Source organism: Oncorhynchus gorbuscha, linkage group LG08 (assembly GCF_021184085.1).
Source record: "Oncorhynchus gorbuscha isolate QuinsamMale2020 ecotype Even-year linkage group LG08, OgorEven_v1.0, whole genome shotgun sequence".
NCBI classification, from domain to species: Eukaryota; Metazoa; Chordata; class Actinopteri; order Salmoniformes; family Salmonidae; genus Oncorhynchus; species Oncorhynchus gorbuscha.
This window is the reverse complement of record NC_060180.1, coordinates 60,448,237-60,470,589: the sequence shown is the minus strand read 5'-3', so window position 1 is coordinate 60,470,589 and position 22,353 is coordinate 60,448,237. Positions and strand designations below refer to the sequence as shown.

Here is a 22,353-nt window from a genome sequence, read left to right as displayed (position 1 = left end):
TGTATAGTAGTGTGGTAGAATGAGGTGATGGAGGGGTTTATTTCCACAAAATAGAGTGTGTATAGACATACTGTATCTGGCGCTCTGTCAGTATGTTTTGGGGTCAGAATAATGAGCCTCCATCTCTCAGCCTTCCACACAGAGATCCAAAAATGCACTCAACTACAGTATATACTAACGGCATTCTCCTGTATCATGCATTTTATTTTTATTTAACTAGGAAAGTTAGTTAAAGAACACATTCTTATTTACAATGACGGCCTACCCTGGTCAAACCCGGATGACTCTGGGCAAATTGTGCGCCACCCTATGGGACTCCCAATCATAGCCAGATGTGATAAAGCCTGGAGCCAAACCAGGGATTGTAGTGGCACCTCTTGCACTGAGATGCAGTGCCTTAGGCAGCTGCGCCACTCGGGAACTAAATGACATCAACAGAAAATATACTTAGTGATAGAATATGGAGACCCGATGTATATGAAATACGTAAGTGAAAAAAATAAAGACCTTTTCCGTTACAAATGTAGACATAGAGCACAGAGAAAAGCAAACCCCCAATATAATTTGGGATGCCTTTAAAGTGTGCATTAGGGGAATAATAATCTCATACTAGGTAAAAACTCAATCTGAGTTAGAAATGACAATTAAACACTTTCTTTAAAAAAGCCCATAAAAAAATATTTACATGGAAAAGAAATGTCTGTAATATGTTATTTTACTTTTGAAGAGAGTCAACACCTACAGGTTCAACTCAAATAAAGCATACTATTTAATGGCAAATAAACCTGGTACACACCTTGCAGCTCCCACATAACGAATACAATTTTAAACGATTAGGATACAAATGCTTTAATAAGAAACAACAATGCTATTCATAACAAAAAATACATGAAAATGTATATAAATCAGAATGAAATAACAGTTGGTCTGACCCTACAGCTTTCTTAGACTCAATTACCATGAAGCAACTGTAGGCAGATAGAAAACAATCACCAAAATGGAAATGACCCCAAAATAAATATTGCGCGGTGAAAAGCACCAGGGATGGACGGCTTTCCCATAGCATTTTTAGTATATTCTGGGTCAAAGTAGCTCCCTTTTTACTCTAATGACAATACAGATGTGCTTCCAAGTTCCATGTATCAAACAGTTATGTCAGTTGTATTAGAACCAGGGAAATCAGTCCCCTGCAGATCACAGTCCCAGAAGTGGAATAAGTTGAGGCAATAAAATAATAGCAAAACTCATAAGCAACAGAATGGCAAAAGTCTTACCAGACTTAATACGTATTAATAAAACAAGGTTTATTAAAAATAGACACTTACAAACAAATACAAGAACATTTGCTGCACTCACAATTGCTGCTACACTCACATCACAATTTACTGCAATTTACTATTACTGTCAAAATATACTTACTATTACATTAAATGAGTGACAAAATAAGTACTACATGTATAGCACAATTTAAACTCTTTACAGTAAATGTATAGTGATACATTGTGACAATACAGTATACATTGACTACATAGTGACAATACAGTAAATGTATAGTGACAATATTAAATGTATAGTGACACAGTATGTATAGTGACATGTATAGTGACAATACAGTACATGTATAGTGACAATACAGTAAATGTATAGTGACAATACAGTAAATGTATAGTGACAATACAGTACATGTATAGTGACAATACAGTAAATGTATAGTGACAATACAGTAAATGTATAGTGACAATACAGTACATGTATAGTCCAATGTATCAGAGAAAGTGTTTACGTGTTTGCCTTCCTGTATTATACTTATGTTAAAAAAGACATATATTTTGTACTGAGCCATTTACTTTATTTTGGTATTCTTATCTTTTTGTTGCATTGTCAAGGGGTAACCTTGAAGGAAGCATTTCGTTGGATGGTGTCTACCATGTATATCCTTGTACATACGACTAATAAAAGTTGACACTAAACGCTTGTCTTCGCCACTCACAGTCTCCAACCCAACCACCCCTTCCTCTGCTAGCCCAGTAAGACAGGAACAAGGAAGGATAATAGAGATGATAGCACGGAGGACAAAAGCAAGGGAATGAAGGGGAAATTGCTGGGGCAGTGGGTTAATTCAGAGCCCATATGTGTGCACTCAGGTGTGCTGTGTCTGAATGGGAGAGAGAGCAGAGAGAGAGAGAGAGAGCATAAGAGAATAGGCCCACACTGTGCACCCAGGTCGAAACCATTAAAAGAGATGGGATGGAGTTTTATTCCAAAGGGCAGTTTCTTATCAAGAAAATAATTTAACACTTAATATGGTCCAGGTCTTTGTGCTGCATTAGGTAATGATTTTATTCAGACCCAATGTAGATTTTTACCTTACTGTATCGGAGGCAGAGATCCACACAAAGATCTTTTTGTTGCATTGTCAAGAAAAGGAAGCATTTAACACTTGGATATGGTACCATGTCTTTGTGCTGCATTAGGTAATGATTTTATTCAGACCCAATGTAGATTTTTCCTTACTGTAAGACAGGAACAAGGAAGGATAATAGAGGAGGCGGAGATCCACACAAGAGCAAAAGGGAATGAACCTTGAAAAGTTAGGATGTTTTTAAAAATGGGGACCTTGAAAAGTTAGGATGTTTTTAAAGATGTGCTTGCTGCCCCATGATAGGTCTGACTGCAGATTCTTAACGGCTTGACTTTTGTCTGATAATTTTTTCTGTGTTACAGTGTTAACTTTGTGTAACTTTCATTGCCACTTTCTTGCATCGTTCAGGCTGTTACAAGGCACAGAGAAGCCATTTTGGTTTTCCATACAGAGTGGTTGTTAAACTTCCTGTTTCTCTTCCTGTTTCCTGTTTCCTGTTTGCAGCCCCCTCGATCGTACCCATCATGCACCAGGTGAGCTCCACCATGAAGAGCTTCACGTTGTCATGGCCACAGCCCGAACAGCCCAACGGAATCATCTTGGACTACGAGCTACGCTTCTATGAGAAGGTAGGCTCTGTGTGTGTGTGTTTGTGTGTGCGTGTGTGCATGTGTGTACTGTATAAGGGTACGTCTGCACAGACATTCATCTGCTTATACACTGTGTTTATCTGTATGTGAATTGATACAAAAGATACCAAGAGAAGTTTCTCTTCTGTTCCGAAGTGAAATCCCCAACCCCCCTGGGCTGATAATGTCATCTCAGTTCCACCTCCAGTCCACCTTTCCTTCCCACTGTTCTTTAGTTTCCCTGCCTTCCCTGTCGGATGAAGTGAATACCTTGACCTCCGCTCCATCTCGCTCCCCTCCCTACTCCAACTGTGGTAATGCTATGCGTCTGGTGGGGCTAGCATCGACCCGTCTACTGCCGTCTGCTCCTACACAATAGAACCTGCTTTAATAAGATACAAGAGCTGACCAGAGTGGCTATGGTAGCAGGTTTTATTGACCTGTAGGCTTTTCCCAAGTCCTCAGTCTACAGACCTGATGATATAGAGCCTGAAGAAGACAGAGTCGGCTGGTTGGTGGGTTGGTCGTCTGGTTGATGAGCTGGTTGCCTAATTGGTGGGTTGGTCGGCTGGTTGGTGGGTTGGATGACTGGTTGGTGGGTTGGTCGGCTGGTTGGTGGGTTGGATGACTGGTTGGTGGGTTGGCTGGCTGGTTGGTGGGTGGGTGGGTTGGTCAACTGGTTGGTTGATTGGTCAACTGGTTGGTTGATTGGTCAACAGGTTGGTGGGTTGGTCGCCTAGTTGGTGGGTTGGTTGGCTGGTTGGTGAGTTGGTTGTCTAGTTGGTGTGTTGGTCGGCTGGTTGGTGGGTTGGATGACTGGTTGGTGGGTTGGTCGGCTGGTTGGTGGGTTGGTCAACTGGTTGTTTGATTGGTCAACAGGTTGGTGGGTTGGTTGGCTGGTTGGTGGGTTGGATGGCTGGTTTGTTGGTTGGTCGGGCGGTTGGTGGGTTGGTCAGCTGGTAGGTTGGTCAATAGGTTAATGGGTGGGTTGGTGGGTTCGTCTGCTGTTTGGTGGGTGGGTTAGTCGACTGGTTGGTGGGTTGGTTGGCTGGTTTGTGGGTTGGTCGGATGTATGGTGGGTTGGTCGGCTGGTTGGTCAACTGGCTGGTTGAAAGGTTGGTTTGTTGGTCACCTGGTTGGTAGGTTGCTCGCCTGGTCAGTGGGTTGGTCAACTGGTTGGTTGATTCGTCAGGTTGGTGGGTTAGTCGGCTGATTGATGTGCTAATTGGCTGGTTGGTGTGTTAATCAGCTGGTTGGTGGGTTGGTTGGGTGGTTGGTAGGTGGGTGGGTTGGTTGACTAGTTGGTTGGTCGATAGGTTAATGGGTTGGTTGGCTGGTTGGTGGGTTAGTCAGCTGGTTGGTGGGTGGGTTAGTCGGCTGGTTAGTGGGTTGGTCGGCTGGTTGGTTGGTGGGTTAGTCTGCTGGTTGTTTGTTGGGTTGGTCGGCTGGTTGGTTGGTGGGTTGGTTGATCGGCTGGTTGCTGGGTTGGATGGCTGGTTGGTGGGTTGGTCATCTGGTTAATGGGTTGGTCGGCTGGGTGCTGGGTTGGTTGGCTGGTTGGTGGGTTGGTCGGCTGGTTGGTTGGTTGGTGGGTTTGTCGGTTGGTTGGATGGAGGGTTGGTCGGCTGGTTGGTTGGTGGGCTGGTTGGTGGGTGGGTGGGTTGGTCAGCTGGTCGGTGGGTTGTTCAACAGGTTGGTATTTTGGTTGCCTGTTTGGTGGGTTAGTCTTCTGGTTGGTGGGGTGGTTGATAGGTTGGAAGGTTGGATGGCTTGTTGGTGGGTTGGTCTTGTGTTTGTTTCTGTGGTTGATAGGTTGGTGGGTTAGTCGGCTGGTTGGTGGGTTAAGTCGGCTGGTTGGTGGGTTAGTCAGCTGGTTGGTGGGTTTGTAGTTTTCCTCTGGACATGTAGGAGTATCTTACAGAACTCTGCATGCAGAGTTTCAATGGGGTGTTTGTCCTATTTGATGAAATCTTGTTTTGCAAGTGGACCCCACACCTCACTGCCATTAAGTGCAAATGGTTCAATGACATATTAATTTAGTTTTATACAAAAATTAATAGGTATTTAAATTTGAATTGGCTTTTTAATGATGTAGAATGCCCTGCGTGCTTTCTCTCTCAGTTGATTCACTCAGTTGAGCTTATTTTTAAACCTAAGTAATTGTAGTGTGTGCAGTACTCTATATATTTTGTACCAATTGTGAACTTTGGTCTAATTCCATGAGATCTGGATCTTCTTTGGAAAATCATTATTTTGGGGGGTTTACTGCCAGGGCCCAGGTCTGGCAGGACTGCTCTAGCAGGTCCAGGCCCTGCTGTAGGCCATGTGCTGTGGGTGACAGCAGGCATAGGTCATCTGCGAAAAGTAGGCATTTAATTTCTGAATTGTGGAGACTAGCACCAGGGGCTGAGGATTTTTCTAGAAGAGTGGCCAATTCATTGATGTAAATATTGAAGAGTGCAGGGCTCAGATTGCAACCCTGACAAAGGCCCCACCCCTGGTTAAAGAATTCTGTTATTTTCTTGCCAATGTTAATGCTGCATGTATTGCCAGTATACATTGATTTAATTATGTCATATGTTTTACCCCCTACACCACTGTCAATAACTTTGTAGAACAGTCCTGTATGCCAAATAGAATCAAATGCTTTTTGGAAGTCGATAAAGCAAGCGTATATTTTGGTATTATTTTGGTGGACGTGTTTATCTATCAGGGCGTGTACGGTGTAAATATGATCAGTTGTGGGATGTTTTGGTATAAATGCAATTTGGATTTTACACAAGACATTGTGCTTATTAAGGAAGTTTAGAACTCTTACATTGATAATACTACAGAAAACCTTCCCCAGGTTACTGTTCACACAAATGCCTCTGTAATCGTTAGGGTCAAATTTGTCTCCGTTCTTAAAGATTGTGGTTATGAGTCCTTGATTCCAGATGTCAGGGAAATAACCTACACTCAGGATCAAATTAAACACTTTTAATATAGCCAATTGAAATGTTGCACTAGTGAGTTTGAGCATCTCATTTAGGATGCCATCAGGTCCGCATGCTTTTTTAAATTTGAGAGCCTGAAGTTTCTTATAGAGCTCCTGGTCAGTAATTGGGGAGTCCAATGGATTTTGATCGTCCTTTATAGCTTTTTCTAATCCATTAAACTTCTCATCAATTTGGCGTTGTTCTGCGTTTGTGTCAATTTGAATGGTGTTGTAGAGTGTTTTAAAATGGGTTGTCCATATGTCACCATTTTGTATTGCTAATTCCTCTTGTTTAGATTTTTTTTGTCTTTTCCAATTTTGCCAGAAGTTGTTTGTGTTTATGGACTCCTCAATTAGTGTCAGCTGCTTGCTGTTGTACTGTGCTTTTTGGTTCTGAGTGTACGTTTATAGTGTTTTACAGTCTCACAGTAATGAAGGCGTAATTCTCCATTATTTGGGTCACTGTGCTTTTGGTTGGATAGTGTTCTAAGTTTTTCCTTATAATTTTACAATCTGCATCAAACCAGTTGTCATCTGATCTTTAAAAAACGGTTTATTTTGCCGTTAGCCTGAATATATAGTGGATGTTTTGTACTGCCAGATTGAGGCCTACTGTGAGTGAATGTGGTATCCAGAAAGTTATCTAAGAGTGTTTGGATATTTTGGTTACAGGTTGCTTTCTGGTATTTTTTCTATGTCTCTCTCTTTCTCTCTATATCTCTCTCTCTTTCTCTTTCTCCCTGTCTCTCTAATTCTCTCTCTCTCTTTCTCTCTGTCTCTCTCTTTCTCTATATATCTCTCTCTTTCGCTCTTGCTCTTTCTCTCTGTCTCTCTAATTCTCTCTGTCTCTCTTTCTCTCTGTCTCTCTCTTTCTCTCTGTCTCTCTTTCACTCTATATATCTCTCTTTCTCTCGCTTTCTCTCTATATCTCTCTCTTTCTCTCTATGTCTCTCTTTCTCTCTATATCTCTCTCTTTCTCTCTCTCTTTCTCTCTGTCTCGCTCTTTCTCTATATATCTCTCTCTTTTCTCTCTCTCTCTTTCTCTCTGTCTCTCTTTCTCTCTATATCTCTCTTTCTCTCGCTTTCTCTCTATATCTCTCTCTTTCTCTCGCTTTCTCTCTGTCTCTCTATATCTCTCTCTTTCTCTCTGTCTCTCTTTCTCTCTATATCTCTCTCTTTCTCTCTCTCTTTCTCTCTCTTTCTCTCTGTCTCTCTCTTCCTCTATCTTTTTCTCGCTATGTCTCTCTCTTTCTCTCTATAGCTATCTCTTTCTCTCTCTCTTTCTCTCTGTCTCTTTCTCTATATATCTCTCTCTTTCTCTCACTCTATGTCTCTCTCTTTCTCTCTATATCTCTCTCTTTCTCTCTGTCTCTCTATTTCTCTCTATACCTCTCTCTTTCTCTCTCTCTTTCTCTCTGTCTCTCTGTCTCTCTCTTTCTATATATATATATATATATATATATATATATATATATATATCTTTCTCTCTCGTTCTCTCTATATATCTCTCTCTTTCTCTCTCTCTTTCTCTCAGTCTCTCTTTCTCTCTATATCTCTCTCTCTCTTTCTCTCTCTCTTTCTCTCTCTATTTCTCTCTATATCTCTCTCTATCTCTCTTCTCTCTGTATCTTTCTCTCTATATCTCTTTCTTTCTCTCTATATCTCTCTCTTTCTCTCTATATCTCTCTCTTTCTCTCTGTCTCTTTTTCTTTCTGTCTTTCTTTCTCTCTGTCTTTCTCTTTCTCTCTATATCTCTCTTTTTCTTTCTGTCTTTCTTTCTCTCTGTATCTGTTTCTCTCTGTATCTCTCTCTTTCTCTTATATCTCTCTTTCTCTCTACATCTCTCTCTTTCTCTCTATATCTCTCTCTTTCTCCCTCTTTTTTTCTTTCTGTCTTTCTTTCTCTCGTTCTCTCTTTCTCATTGTCTCTCTTTCTTCCTCTCTATTTCCCTCTATTTCTCTCTCTCTATCTCTCTCTCTTTCTCTCTCTTTCTCTCTTTCTCTCTCTTCTCTCTCTCACTCTCTCTCTCTCTCTCTCTCTCTCTCTCTCTCTCTCTCTCTCTCTCTCTCTCTCTCTCTCTCTCTCTCTCTCTCTCTCTCTCTCTCTCTCTCTCTCTCTCTCTCTCTCTCTCTCTCTCTCTGTCTTTCTCTGTCGGTCTCTCTCTGTTTCTCTGTCTCTCTCAATTCAATTTAAGGGGTTTATTGGAATGGGAACATGTTTACATTGCCATAGCAAGTGAAATAGATAATAAACAAAATTTAAATAAACAAACCCAAATTAACAGTAAACATTACACTCACAAAAATTCCAAAAGAATAATGACATGTCAAATGTCATATTATGTGCAAATAGTTAAAGTACAAAAAGGAAAATAAATAAACATAAATATGAGTTGTATATACAATGGTGTTTGTTCTTCACTGGGTGCCCTTTTCTTGTGGCAACAGGCCACAAATATTGCTGCTGTAATGGCACACTGTGGTATTTCATCCAATAGATAGTTTATAGTTTATCAAATGTGAGTTTGTTTTTGAAGTCATTGTGAGTCTGTGTTATCAGAGGGAAATATGTGTCTCTAATATGGTCATACATTTGGCAAGAGGTTAGGAAGTGCAGCTCAGTTTCCACCTCATTTTGTTGTCAGTGTGAACATAGCCAGTCTTCTCTTGAGCAAGGCTCACTGAGTCTGTACATAGTCAAAGCTTTCCTTAAGTCTGGGTCAATCACAGTGGTCAAGTTTTTTGCCACTGTGTGCTCTCTGTTTAGGGCCAAATAACATTCTAGTTTGCTCTGTTTTATTGTTCATTCTTTCCAATGTATGAAGTAATTATCTTTTTGTTTTCTCATGATTTGGTTGGGTCTAATTGTGTTGCTGTACTGGGGCTCTGTAGGGTCTGTTTGTGCTGTGAAAAGAGCCCAAGGACCAGCTTGCTTAAAGGACTCTTCTCCAGGTTCATCTCTCTGTAGGTGATGGCTTTGTTATGGACGGTTTGGGAATCGCTTCATTTTAGGTGGTTGTGGAATTTATCAGCTCTTTTCTGGATTTTGATAATTAGTGGGTATCGGCCTTATTCTGCTTTGCATGCATTATTTGGTGTTTTACGTTGTAACTCAATTCCGTCAATCTTACTCCACTTTGTTCCCCCTGAACGGCTCAGAAGTCTCTCTATAACACAAACTTCTGTACATTCGTAAAGTGCTGATGTGGTCCTTTAGGCATCCAAATATATCACAGAGGGGTGTCTCACTGCTGGATCTGTGTCTATAACACTCTCCTCTGCACATGGCCTCTCTCTTTCTTGCTCGCACCGCGGGAAACGTATAGCCTAGATAATGCAGCCATTAAAACCTGGGGTTTATTATCAAATGTATCAAAATGGCCTTGCCGTCTTTCCGTCTCTCCCTCGTCGTCTTTTTGTGTGTCTAAGAACAGGTGATAGAAGTATTTTTAGGTTTCACAGTTATGGAGCTGTGGACGATTGTTCCCAAGGACTTTCAAGTTACGCTAGTAGCTTTCGTTTTGTCTTCAAGTGCAGGGTAGAGAAGAGTTTTACAATATAAGTCATTTGCAGCACATCGTCTTCCCACACAGATATGTTATACGGTAAATGGGTTGTTAAACTCACTGTAATACAGTGTTAGTGGAGTACATAGTTATACTTTGTTGTCGGGAAGGACACTGAAGTGTTCATTGTGTAAGTTAAAAGAGATCTCCATACAGAATTTGAACCCATAACCTCCCAAGTTGTAGTTTTCTAGGTGTTCGTGACCCAAATAGTGTGAGGGGAGAGGAGGGATTGGGAGACAGAAATACCGTAAGGAGGGAGAACTGAAAAGAGGTATCCAGTGCTCTTAACTCTATAGGCTTTCCACCAAACAGACCACTACCCCTTTTCACTCCAGAGTAAGCAGTCCTGGAATTGTGTCATTTGGCGAGCAAGCAGAAATGAATGAACGGTCTGTAGAGAAGAAGTGGCATCTCATTTCCTCTTTCTTTTCTCCTTTTAGTTTGTTCTCCTAAAGTTTGGTGGGTAGGAGAGCAGGGCGTCCATTACCAGTAGAGTGGAGAGCAGGGATGCTCTGAACCGGCTCAGCTGGCTCTGGTTACTGAGGTCTGTGTTCAAGAGAACAGAATGTGTGTGTATATGTGTGTATTTTTAATATAAATACATTTTAGGTCCCCACGAGGATAGAAGAACATAATGTATGTGTATATTATGTGTGTGTCTGTGTGACTCAGTGGTTCTGTGGATTGCAGTAGCATCGCCAAACAGGGAGGAGTCAAAGAACTCCAGAGTTGTCCACTGTCGACCAAACATCACTATTACCCACTGTGCTTTTGTCCACTGTAATTCCCATTGAACTCCAGAGTTGTCCACTGTCGACCAAACATCACTATTACCCACTGTGCTTTTGCCCACTGTAATTCCCATTGAACTCCAGAGTTGTTAATAATTACCCAATAATGAATATATGTCGACCAAACATCACTATTACCCATTTAGCATTGAACAGAGTTGCTTTTATTACCCACTGTGCTTTTGTCCACTTATTCCCAGTCAGTTGTCCACTGTGACCAAACATCACTATTACCCACTTGCTACGTTGGGTGGTCCACTGTAATTCCCATTGAACTCCAGAGTTGTCCAACAAACATCACTACCCACTGTGCTTTTGCCCACTGTAATTCCCATTGAACTCCAGAGTTGTCCAGCGACCAAACATCACTATTACCCACTGTGCTTTTGCTCTACCAAATGAGCTATTCCCATTGAAGTTGTCCACTGTCGACCAAACATCACTATTACCCACTGTGCTTTTGCCCACTGTAATTCCCATTGAACTCCAGAGTTGTCCACTGTCGACCAAACATCACTATTACCCACTGTGCTTTTGTCCACTGTAATTCCCATTGAACTCCAGAGTTGTCCACTGTCGACCAAACATCACTATTACCCACTGTGCTTTTGTCCACTGTAATTCCCATTGAACTCCAGAGTTGTCCACTGTCGACCAAACATCACTATTACCCACTGTGCTTTTGCCCACTGTAATTCCCATTGAACTCCAGAGTTGTCCACTGTCGACCAAACATCACTATTACCCACTGTGCTTTTGCCCACTGTAATTCCCATTGAACTCCAGAGTTGTCCACTGTCGACCAAACATCACTATTACCCACTGTGCTTTTGCCCACTGTAATTCCCATTGAACTCCAGAGTTGTCCACTGTCGACCAAACATCACTATTACCCACTGTGCTTTTGCCCACTGTAATTCCCATTGAAATCCAAACACAACTCATGTCTTTATCATCTATTCTCTCAGTTGGCCTTGCCTGAAACCTCACATTATTATCCCAGCTCAATATGCACACAACAATGTCCTGATTTATAATGGGAACTTTAGAAAAGCTGAATTGTGACTCTATTCCCTGGCTCCCTTAGTATTTCAACTTTCACACTTCTTTGTATTTCTTTCTCCTCTCTTTCTCTCTTTCTCTTTTTCTCTCGTTCAGCAGCTCTCCCTCTTTTCTCCTCTTGTTCTCATTGGTCTGTGCTACACCCAGCTCTTGTAGGCCCAGGCTGTATTCTCAGGTGAGCTGTAGTGTAGAGACGTAGAGCTAAGTCCTCCGAGTGTTTGCAGATGTCAGAAATAAAAGGAGGATAAACAAACTAAATGAGTGAAGGCGACCCATTGTTGTTCCTCCGAAATCCCAACCTTTTTCGCTTTCCCCCAATCCTGAGAGAGTGTTCTGAGCTTTGAGCTCCCCCAGTGACTAATCTGAGTTAGTTGTGTGTGTGTGTGCTGCCAATACTTAGCTAGCAATTATTGTTATCATGTCTTAGTGAGAGGCCCCCTCTCTTCCCTTTCAAGAGTGACTTTTGCTTGTGTCTTTATAGTGAGCGTATGAACGCAGCTATACATCCGATCTCCCACAGTAAATATGCACTGTAAGTGGCTTATCATTCATAATGGCAGGGCTAGAGTTGAAAGGAGATAGCATGCATGATACCCATCAACTGTAGACAGAGAGAATATAGTAATGCCATATTTTAGTATTGTGCTATGCTTCAGGGAATCATTTAAAAAAAATACTAACAGTTAAGCTGTTTCAACATTTTATTTGCTATATATCTGTAATATGCAGATTATGAATACATTTTAAATACCCTTTAATATCAGCTTCAAGCGGGTTATTTTAATTCGTAATGAATATAGTAATTCCTTGCTTATGGTATAGTAATGTAAGCCATGGTGCCTCTGTGATTGAAATTGTTTACTGATGGTATAGTTTCCTTAGGCTTTTCATTCACATCAGTAGCATAAATAAATAAATAGTGTGCAAAGCTGCCAAGAGTGTGCAAAGCTGTCATCAAGGCAAAGGGTGGCTACTTTAAAGAATCTCAAATCTCAAATATATTTTGATTTGTTTAACACTTTTTGGTTACTACATGATTCCATATGTGTTATTTCATGGTTTTGATGTCTTCACTATTATTCAACAATGTAGAAAATAGTAAAAATAAAGAAAAACCCTTGAATGAGTAGGTGTGTCCAAACCTTTGACTGGTACTGTATAGATATAGCATTTCTAACCATATTATATAGTCTACTATGTGTCAGAAAGTATTCACACCCCTTTACTTTTTCCACATTTTGTTGTGTTACAGTTTGAATTTAAAATGGATTACATTTAGATTTTGTGTCCTACACACGATACCTCATAATGTCAAAGTGGAATTATGTTTTTAGACATTTTTAAAAATGAATAAAACATGTAAAGCTGCAGTTTCTTGAGTCAATAAGTATTCAACAACTTTGTTATGGAAAGCCTTAATATGTTCAGGTGTAAAAAATATGCTTAACAAGTCACATAATACCTTGGATGGACTCATTCTGTGGGGGTTTAACATGATTTTTGGATGACTACCACATCTCTGTACCCCACACACACAATTATCTTTAAGGTTCGTCAGTCTATCAGTGAATTTCAAAGAGATTCAACCACAAAGACCAGGGAGGTTTTCCAATGCCTTGCAAAGGGCACCTAGATGGTAGATGTATAAAAATAACAAATGCAGACATTGAATATCCCTTTGAGCATGGTGAAGTTATTCATTACACTTTGGATGGTGTATCAATACACCCAGTCACTACAAAGATACAGGCGTCCCTCCTAACTCAGTTGCCAGAGAGGAAGGAAACCGCTCAGGGATTTCACCACGAGGCCAACGGTGACTTTAAAACAGTTACAGAGTTGAATGGCTGTGATGGATCAACAACATTGTAATTACTCCATAATACTGACCTAATTGACAGAGTGAAAAGAAGGAAACCTGTACAAAATACACATTCAAAAACAAGCATCCTTTTTGCAATAAGGCACTAAATTAATACTGCAAAAAACGTTGCAAAGAAATTCAGTTTTTGTCCTGAATGTCCCAAATGTTATGTTTGGGACAAATCCAACAGGGGAGGAGGCCCGCATTGTTATTAGTGTTAGTTGAAGAAAATACTGCCTGGTCTAGGTACCTGTAGCCTTGGGGATACTACAGAGAGCAGAGGACATAAAATGTTCCCTGTCTGTCACTCCTGGCAAGCCTCACCATTGGCTGCTCTCCCATCTGCCCTCCCACCTGCCTTCCCTTTTTAATATAGCAAGTTAGGGTGTGTATTTTCTAACTTGCATTTGACTGACAGCAGGAGAGGGCCATTCACAGTGGGCGGTCTCTCCAGGCAAAACCTTTCATTGGCCGTCCACAAGCTGCTGTCCCTCCACCTGCTACTTCACGTTAAATATAATACCCATTTGTCTGAGAGCGTGACAAGGCCTGTTGGCTGTTTCTCCAGAGATCGTTCCCCATTGGCCATCTTCCATCTGCCCACCCACCTGTCCCCCAAAATTAAGCAGAGGGGGGTGTGATCCTGGGATACCCTGTTTGACTGACAGCGGGAATGGGCCAATCCTAACCGCAGGTGGTCAATGCTCAACCAACCATGGCTGATGAAAACGAAAGTGATGTCCCAATACTCTGTGGTGGCCTGGCTTTCATTTTCATGAGTTGTCTATGTTTGGAGGTTTATCAACTTAGATCATGCCATAATGGAAGTACAATATCACTTTTGCATGGTGTGTGTATAGTAGTAGGCATTGCAGGAACATTAGTGTTGAGGCTAGAAATGTATTTGACTCTTTTCCTTTCATGGTAAATTACCAGTAAACATTTAAATACCCCCAATATAATTATCCAATGCTATAACACATATAACACAAACTAATATCCTGTTATGAGATTAAACTTTGAGAGGTGTAGCATTTTTCTATTAGCGGACGAGCTAACATTCCTCTTCATCACAGGAGTGAGTGTTCAATAAAGCATAATGTGATTGGAGAGATCGTTATATGTGGGCCACATTTCATAGCAGTGTTTACCTCATCTGGCCAATGATGAAGCTTCCTTCATGATCTAATTACACTGATCTGATTGGGTAATGATGTCGGTGTGGGACGGATATGGGCCTCTCTCTCTCTCTCTGTTCTATTCTCTTCTCCGTTGTTCCTGTCGCTCTCCTGTCCTTTTTCATCCTCCTCTTTCTTATATTTCATGAAAGTGTATATGGAAATGTTTATAGATTGTGTTCCATGATGAGGTATAGTAGTCTCTTCAGTAGTTGCATATCTGAGAAACTGCATTCAAAGTTACAGAGGCATTAATATCATACCCCCTAAAAAATTTCAAATCTCCAATGTTATAGTAAATGTGATTGGGTTAGCATGTCTTGGTACGGTATGATATGTGATATTTGTGTATCTGTAACTTCCTCACTCATCATTCACAATTCATTCAGCACTATCCCTAATCATGGTAGCATCCACATTGATGTAGAAGTGTTTAGAATTCTATTCTATTCTTATTTACAATAAAAGTGACTCAAATGACACAATACATTATTTTACCATTCATTTGTATTGGGCACAAAATAATCTGAAACGCAACCAAAACCAACAGCAAATGCATCCAACAAGTCACACACTTGATGTAATTATCGCATGCTAGGAATATGGGACCAAATACTACACTTTTGACTACTTAAATCACATACACTGTAAGTGAATTTGTTCCAATACTTTTACTCACCTTACTCACCTAACAGTAAAGGACCTTATGAAGATGCTGGAGGAATAAGAATAAGAATTTGTTTGTACTCACCTAAAAAAAAGGCCAAATAAGAGTTTGTTCTTAACTGACTTGCCTAGTTAAATAAAGGTTAAATAAAATAATAATAATACATACATAAAAATGGGGGGACAACAGTTCAAGTCAGAAGTTTACATACACCTTAGCCAAATACATTTAAACTCAGTTTTTCACAATTCCTGACATTTAATCCTAGTAAAAATTCCCTGTCTTAGGTCAGTTAGGATCACCACATTATTTTAAGAATGTGAAATGTCATACTAATAGTATAGAGAATGATTTAGTGGGTCAGAAGTTTACATACACTCAATTAGTATTTGGTAGCATTGCCTTTAAATTGTTTAACTTGGGTCAAACGTTTTGAGTAGCCATCCAGGAGCTTCCCACAATAAGTTGGGTGAATTTTGGCCCATTCCTCCTGACAGAGCTGGTGGAACTGAGTCAGGTTTCTAGGTCTCCTTGCTCGCAACACACTTTTTCAGTTCTGCCCACAAATTTTCTATAGTATTGACGTCAGGGATTTGTGATGGCCACACCAACACCTTGACTTTGTTGTCCTTAAGCCATTTTGCCATAACTTTGGAAGTATTCTTGGGGTCATTGTCCATTTGGAAGAACCCTTTGCGACCAAGCTTTAACTTCCTGACTGATGTCTTGAGGTGTTGCTTCAATATATCCACATAATTTCCCTTTCTCATGAAGCCATCTATTTTGTGAAGTGCACCTGTCCCTCCTACTGTCACCCCCGTGCTTCACAGTTGGACTGGTGTTCTTCGGCTTGCAAGCATCCCCCTTTTTCCTCCAAACTTAACGATGGTCATTATGGCCAAACCGTTCTATTTTTGTTTCATCAGACCAGAGGACATTTCACCAACAAGTATGATCCTTGTCCACATGTGGAGTTGCAAACCGTAGTCTGTCGTTTTTATGGCGGTTTTTGATTCATTTGCACTTTTCGCACCAAAGTACGTTCATCTCTAGGAGACAGAATGCGTCTCCTACCTGAGCGGTATGACGGCTGCATGGTCCCATGGTGTTTATATTGTTTGTACAGATGAACGTGGTACCTTCAGGCATTTGGAAATTGCTCCCAAGGATGAACCAGACTTGTGGAGGTATACCATTTTCTTCTGAGGTCTTGGCTGATTTCTTTTGATTTTCCCATGATGTCAAGCGAAGAGGCACTGAGTTTGAAGGTAGGCCTTGAAATACATCCACAGGTACACCTCCAATTGACTTAAATTCTGTCAATCAGAAGCTTCTCAAGTCATGACATTATTTTCTGGAATTTTCCAAACCTTTTAAAGGCACAGTCAACTTAGTGTATGCAAACTTCTGACTCACTGGAATTGCGATACAGTGAATTAGAAATGAAATAATCTGTCTGTAAACAATTGTTGGAAAAAATGACTTGCGTCATGCACAAAGTAGATGTCCTAACCGACTTGCCAAAACTATAGTTTGCTGACAAGAAATTTGGGGAGTGGTTGAAAAACAAGTTTTAATGACTCCAACCTAAGTGTCGGTAAACTTCCGACAAAAAGTGCTGTAATTTCAAATCACATCAAATCAAGTAGCTTGCCCCCGGTGATGTGTTGGGCAGACCGCACCACCTTCTAGAGAGCCCTGTGGTTGCAGGCGTTGCAGTTGCCATACCAGGTGGTGATACAGCCCAACAGGATGCTCTCAATTGTGCATCTATAAAAGTTTGTTAGGGTTTTAGGGACCAAGCCACATTTCTTCAGCCTCCTGAGGTTGAAGAGGTGCTGTTGTTCCTTCTTCACCATACTGTCTGTGTGGGTGGACCATTTCATATCGTCTGTGATGTGTACACCGAGGAACCTGAGGACCTTCTCCACCGGGATAAGGAGAGATTGAATATGTCCGTAAACACTCCAGCCAGCTGGTCTGAGCAAGCTCTGAGGATGCGGCTAGAGATGCCGTCTGGACCGGCAGCCTTGCGAGGGTTAACACGGTTAAATATCTTACTCTTGTCGGCCGAGGAGAAGAAGAGCCCACAGTTCTTGGTAGTGGGCCGCGTCAGTGGCACTGTATTATCCTCAAAGTGGGTGAAGAAGGTGTTTAGTTTGTCCGGAAGCAATACGCTGGTGTCTGCGACGTGGCTGGTTTTCCCTTTGTAGTCCGTGATAAACGGTTCACCCGATATGGATGAAAATACATTTAAATTCCAAAGTGCAAGTGTACAGAACCAAAACAACAACAACGTGTAACTGTCCCGATACTTTTGTAGCTCACTGTATATCAGCTGCCTGCAGGTGTGGGTGTAGTGTAGTGTAGTGTCGGTGTGCATGCTCATTTTTTGTCTCTATTCACTCTGTGACGGTGACGGGACTAGCTAATTACAGTTACCCCCTCCTATCCCTATAGCAGATAGTGCACCAGTCAGGACCAAAGCCTTCTAGCACTAGCAGGCTGAGCCAAACTGGTTCATTTAAGGTGATGGACACTGGGCCTACACACCTGCACAGACAGGACACACACAAACATATCACACAGCCACCCCAATACACAGGCAGGCATACACACATACACACACACACACACACATGCCTGCATGCACACAGACTGTTAGACGTTCAGGGTCTATAAAGTCTTACTGGATTTAGTTATACAGTTTCGACCATACATTTGTTTAATCCTTTGAACTCACATTCTGAAATACACAATCAAACCAAAACAGAATAAGAAAATGGCACAAAACATTTCTCTGCCAATGGAACTTGGAAGCGTTGCTTTGTTCCTTTCTGTGAAAACAAACACATTCTGTAGGTGGAAATAGTCCTCTGTCATAATTAGCAGTCTGCCACTTCAGACACCACAGAACGACTTCCTTTACTAATTGAACTCTCTCTCTCTCTAAATACTTCTAAAGCCAGCAGTAAATACTGCAGTTTGGAACAATATTACAATGTGACTCATAGACAATTGGGCCTTAATTCATTACTATTTGTGGCTGTGTGTGTATATGGGTGGTTAGAGGGGTAGTGTGTGGGGGGGTGCGTCTCTGTGTACGTGTCTGTGTGTGTATATGGGTGGTTAGAGGGGTAGTGTGTGGGGGGGTGCGTCTCTGTGTACGTGTCTGTGTGTGTATATGGGTGGTTAGAGGGGTAGTGTGTGGGGGGGTGCGTCTCTGTGTACGTGTCTGTGTGTGTATGCGTGAATGTGAGCTTGTTTGAAGAGTGACTAACTTTAAAAAGCATTGAATCATTTTCAAAATAGTCTACTGTATGTGGCATCGATATGAGTCAGAAACATTTATTCTAGTCTCAGAATTTACTACAAAATGGAAATAGGATAAATTTGTTCATAAAGTCATTCTCGTCTAATATGGGGTTTGGAACATCCCTGTGTCACATCGGGTAAGTGAAGGTTGGGTTTTGATATGTCCATTTTCCCACTGTCGTGTCTTTGGCATCATTAAAGTGAAGACTGTTATTTTATCAAATCAATTCTCTGTAATTATTATTACGTGATTAAACTAATCATGTAAATGTAATTATCTAGGAAGTCGGGGCACCAAGGAAAATCTTCAGATTACAAAGTTATAATTTTCCTAGTATAACTCTTCAGATATTTTCATATCTGATCAATTAGTCTTCTAATTAATGAATTATTATTTACCTCACGTTAGTCTCATTCCAAATGTCGTAAATTGTTGGTTATCTGCATGAACCCAGCCTTTACTATGAATGTTCCATACATAAATTGTCTTAACCATTGAATTATTAACTAACTAAATAATCACAGAAATGTATAAACAAGTAGATATGGTTACAAGGAAATGATAGGGGAGGTTCACTAGTGGGCTGAGCCGATATGACGTATTGGTGGACAAAGCGAAGTGGGTGTGGACTGAAAAGACAGGAAAGAACAAAAGAGTCACTACACAGTTGATAATTATATGAACTAAAATGCTAATCCTTTGCACATCAACGCTCACTCATTCGGGAATAATTGCAATCAATATATATTTACGCCCAGTGTGTCATTGTAATCTCTGTTGGAATCGTCCGTCTGTCTGTTGAAGAGTCAGTTCATCATCGTCTCGCTCTCTGCTTCCCTGAAGATCAGTCTTTCATCGTTAGTATGGATACTTCAGAGTACCATTCAGAAATGTTCTCATAGCATAGATGTTTCGGCGGTTGTCGGTCTTCGCATCCCAGGTTGACATAATTTCTAGCTGCAGACTAGTAATTAGTATCTAACATTTGCTCTTATTCTGTCGGGATCGATAGTCTCAGAGTTGAACCATTTCCCCCTGTGTAGCCATTGCTTCACATGGTATGGTTAGGAATTCAACAACATTGTAACCTTAGCGGACACTGAGGTTTTTGGGGTCTGAAGAGGATTTCCTCGGGTGTTTTTTTATTTTTAACAATAGAAAAGGCTGTTTCATGACGCCAGATCATGTCTGTGCTCACGGGGGAGGGCCAATGACTGAGTTCAACTTTATTAAAGGTTTAACATCAATTTACAATTTACAATTTAGATAATTTCACAAATAGTTTAATCTTTACTCATTCATTTTATACAATAATTAGATGCAAACCCCATAATTGAGAATTGTACATATTCAGAGATATAGTTAATGCATGTTTTAAGTCCTCTCTGAGGTCACCAAATGAAACACACTCATCATACCCATCCCTTAAGTGTCCACGGACCATTCCCACCTTCTCACAAGTGGACATTTTATATCAAATCCTCATTTTGGGGATTTAGGGGTTCACCATGTGAAATCTTTTGATCTCTCTGTGTGTCTCTTTCTGCATGGCCAGGAGGAGTGTCTCCTCCAGGAGTTTACGAGATGAGATAACAGAACCTGGTTGTAGGAGAGAGAGAGGGGAAGCCACTAGCTATTCCCAAAAAGGGCCACGTCATGACACCACTAACATGGTTGCGGATATTGCTCTCTATACAATAGCATAGACAGTGAGGCAAACCTGCTCAGTAGCTCCGACTGTTTACATAAGAGAACGAGTCACACATTTTTTTAACTTGAGAACTACTGCACCACGCACCGTAGTTAGATGTAAGATTGTGCAACTAAAACATCCTTGGCAAGAATGTCAAAATTAATTCTACATTTCTTGAGTTATCTTAGATTCATTCTGGGGATTATGAGGAAGTGAAATATGCTTCCGCGTCTACAGTGTTCCCTGGGGGGACAAACGCCATCAACCAACATGAATCAGTCAGGAAACACACCTCCAAGACTGAAATCTCATTTGTCTAATGAGCAACAGAAAAACACGTGCCAATCGGCGTTTTCAGTGGCTCTTTAACAATACATACTGTCATTCAACCCCAGCATTAAAGTTTTCATCTGTGGTCGTAACAGTTACGTAAACCTGTCAAGGACAAGGGGATTAGTGACCGTTCTCTCATAGAAAGAGATCAACAGCAGCTAGAGAACACTTTGGTGCCATTGTGTTGAATAGGCCCATTAGTGCATCCAAATTGCATATGACTCATTTGAACTTTTCAGGTTTCTATGGTGGAGGAGGCTGTTACACAACACATACGCTCCCTCTATCAGCTGTTTTTTAGCAAAGTAATGCCTTTTTGGAATATCAATCCTTTCTATCCCACTGGGCACACATTGATTTAATCAACGTTGTTTCCACATCATTTCAATGAAATTACTTTGAACCAATGTGGAATAGACGTTGAATTGATGTCTGTGCCCAGTGGGATCCTTTCTCTCCTCTTATGCCATGTGAGTCACTGTGGATAAGAGTGTCGGATAAACAAAACAATCTAATAAAATGCCAGTGTTACCTCTGTTGTGGCAAAGGCAGCCAACGTTACTGACTGTTGGTTGCTGAATACTTCCCGCAGCATAGGGGAGATAATACAACGGTTTCCTTAAATGCTAACCGGGCTCCGTATAATGCATCTAGGATCAGGTCCCCCCCGTCAATGTTATATCATTAATTGTGCTCTAGAAGGTCAGACTGATTCTATATCAGCACTCCTACTCTGAGAAGTCTGATAAAGTACACATGACCCCGATTTCACGGTTAAAGAAACCACCACTTTAGACGTATGCTGGTTGAGTGAACTGCCTTCCCCTTAGATAGACCAGCTGCAAAGTCAAAATTGTCTATATTGTAAAGATTCATTTAAACAAAAATGTGCAGATGTTATGACTTTGTGGCTGTGCCAGCTAGTGACAACTCTGTAGAGCTGCCTCCAGAACAAGATTCATGACGAAAAACGCTAACCTGCGAGACATACGGCCCCTGGTCTCTTCCTCTCTGTCTCCTCCATTATGTCCCCTCCTGGATTATACAAATGATCTGCTCTGCCTCTCTGCAACATTCATCTGGTATCTCTCTCTCTCCCCTGTCCTCCTCCAGGACCATGCAGAGATTAATTCCACCATGGTGCGCAGCGAGACCAACACAGCCCGCGTGGAGGGCCTCCGGGCGGGCACGGTCTACGTCGTGCAGGTGCGGGCCAGGACTGTGGCTGGCTTTGGCAAATACAGCGGCAAGATGTGCTTCCAAACCCTCACAGATGGTAAGGACCATGCAATAAGCCAAGAGGAGGAGGGGAGGCGAGGAGAGATGGTGGGGGATGGTGGTGGGGAGCTGCATGTGTTAATTTGTGTGTGTGTGAGAGAAAGATAGAGAGTGTGGATAGAGACCAGGACGGTAGAGGGATTGTGAATGTGACAGTGGAGAGTGTGGATCACTGTCATAACATGTTTGTGAATGTTTCATAATGTATGAGATTGTGTGTCTATATGAGAGTTGAGATTGGTGGTTTTGAGCTTCTCTTCTTGTGTGTAACTGACTGTGCTTGATCCAAACTGCTTAACTAATTGGTTCTTCATTGAGCCTGTCTGTCGCTGAGCAGCTATCCCAGAATGCTTAGCTGTGATTAGTGGCTGATGTGATTAATTATTTGCCACTGGGGGTTGGATTTTTCAGGGAGGCGCAACACCTGCTGCACTGGTGTGTGAGTTTGGGTCCAGGTGTTCGTGTGTGGGCGTACTGTATTTCCTAAACACAGCATACGTCTTCTTTCCTATGCAATATGCTGTCAGATGATTTACAACACTCCAGTAGAACTTACCATTTGAGGCACAGATCTAGGATCAGCTTACCATCCCCAAATCCTAACCCTAACTAGGGCTGTCATGGTGACCGTAAAC

General features: G+C 41.4%; 1 protein-coding gene across 3 annotated transcripts in view; it reads left to right on the top strand.

The window, feature by feature from the left end:
* Positions 1-22,353, top strand: part of LOC124041929 (ephrin type-B receptor 1) — a 432,554-nt gene that overhangs the window by 355,911 nt on the left and 54,290 nt on the right. For all 3 annotated transcript variants that reach the window (XR_006840006.1, XM_046360112.1, XM_046360111.1), the window contains exons 6-7: positions 2,867-2,991; positions 21,554-21,716. Coding sequence is in view for 2 of the 3 variants with exons in the window: in XM_046360112.1 (XP_046216068.1) it covers positions 2,867-2,991; positions 21,554-21,716 (288 nt within the window). In the remaining variant the exon portion in view is untranslated. The remainder of the gene's footprint in view (positions 1-2,866; positions 2,992-21,553; positions 21,717-22,353) is intronic.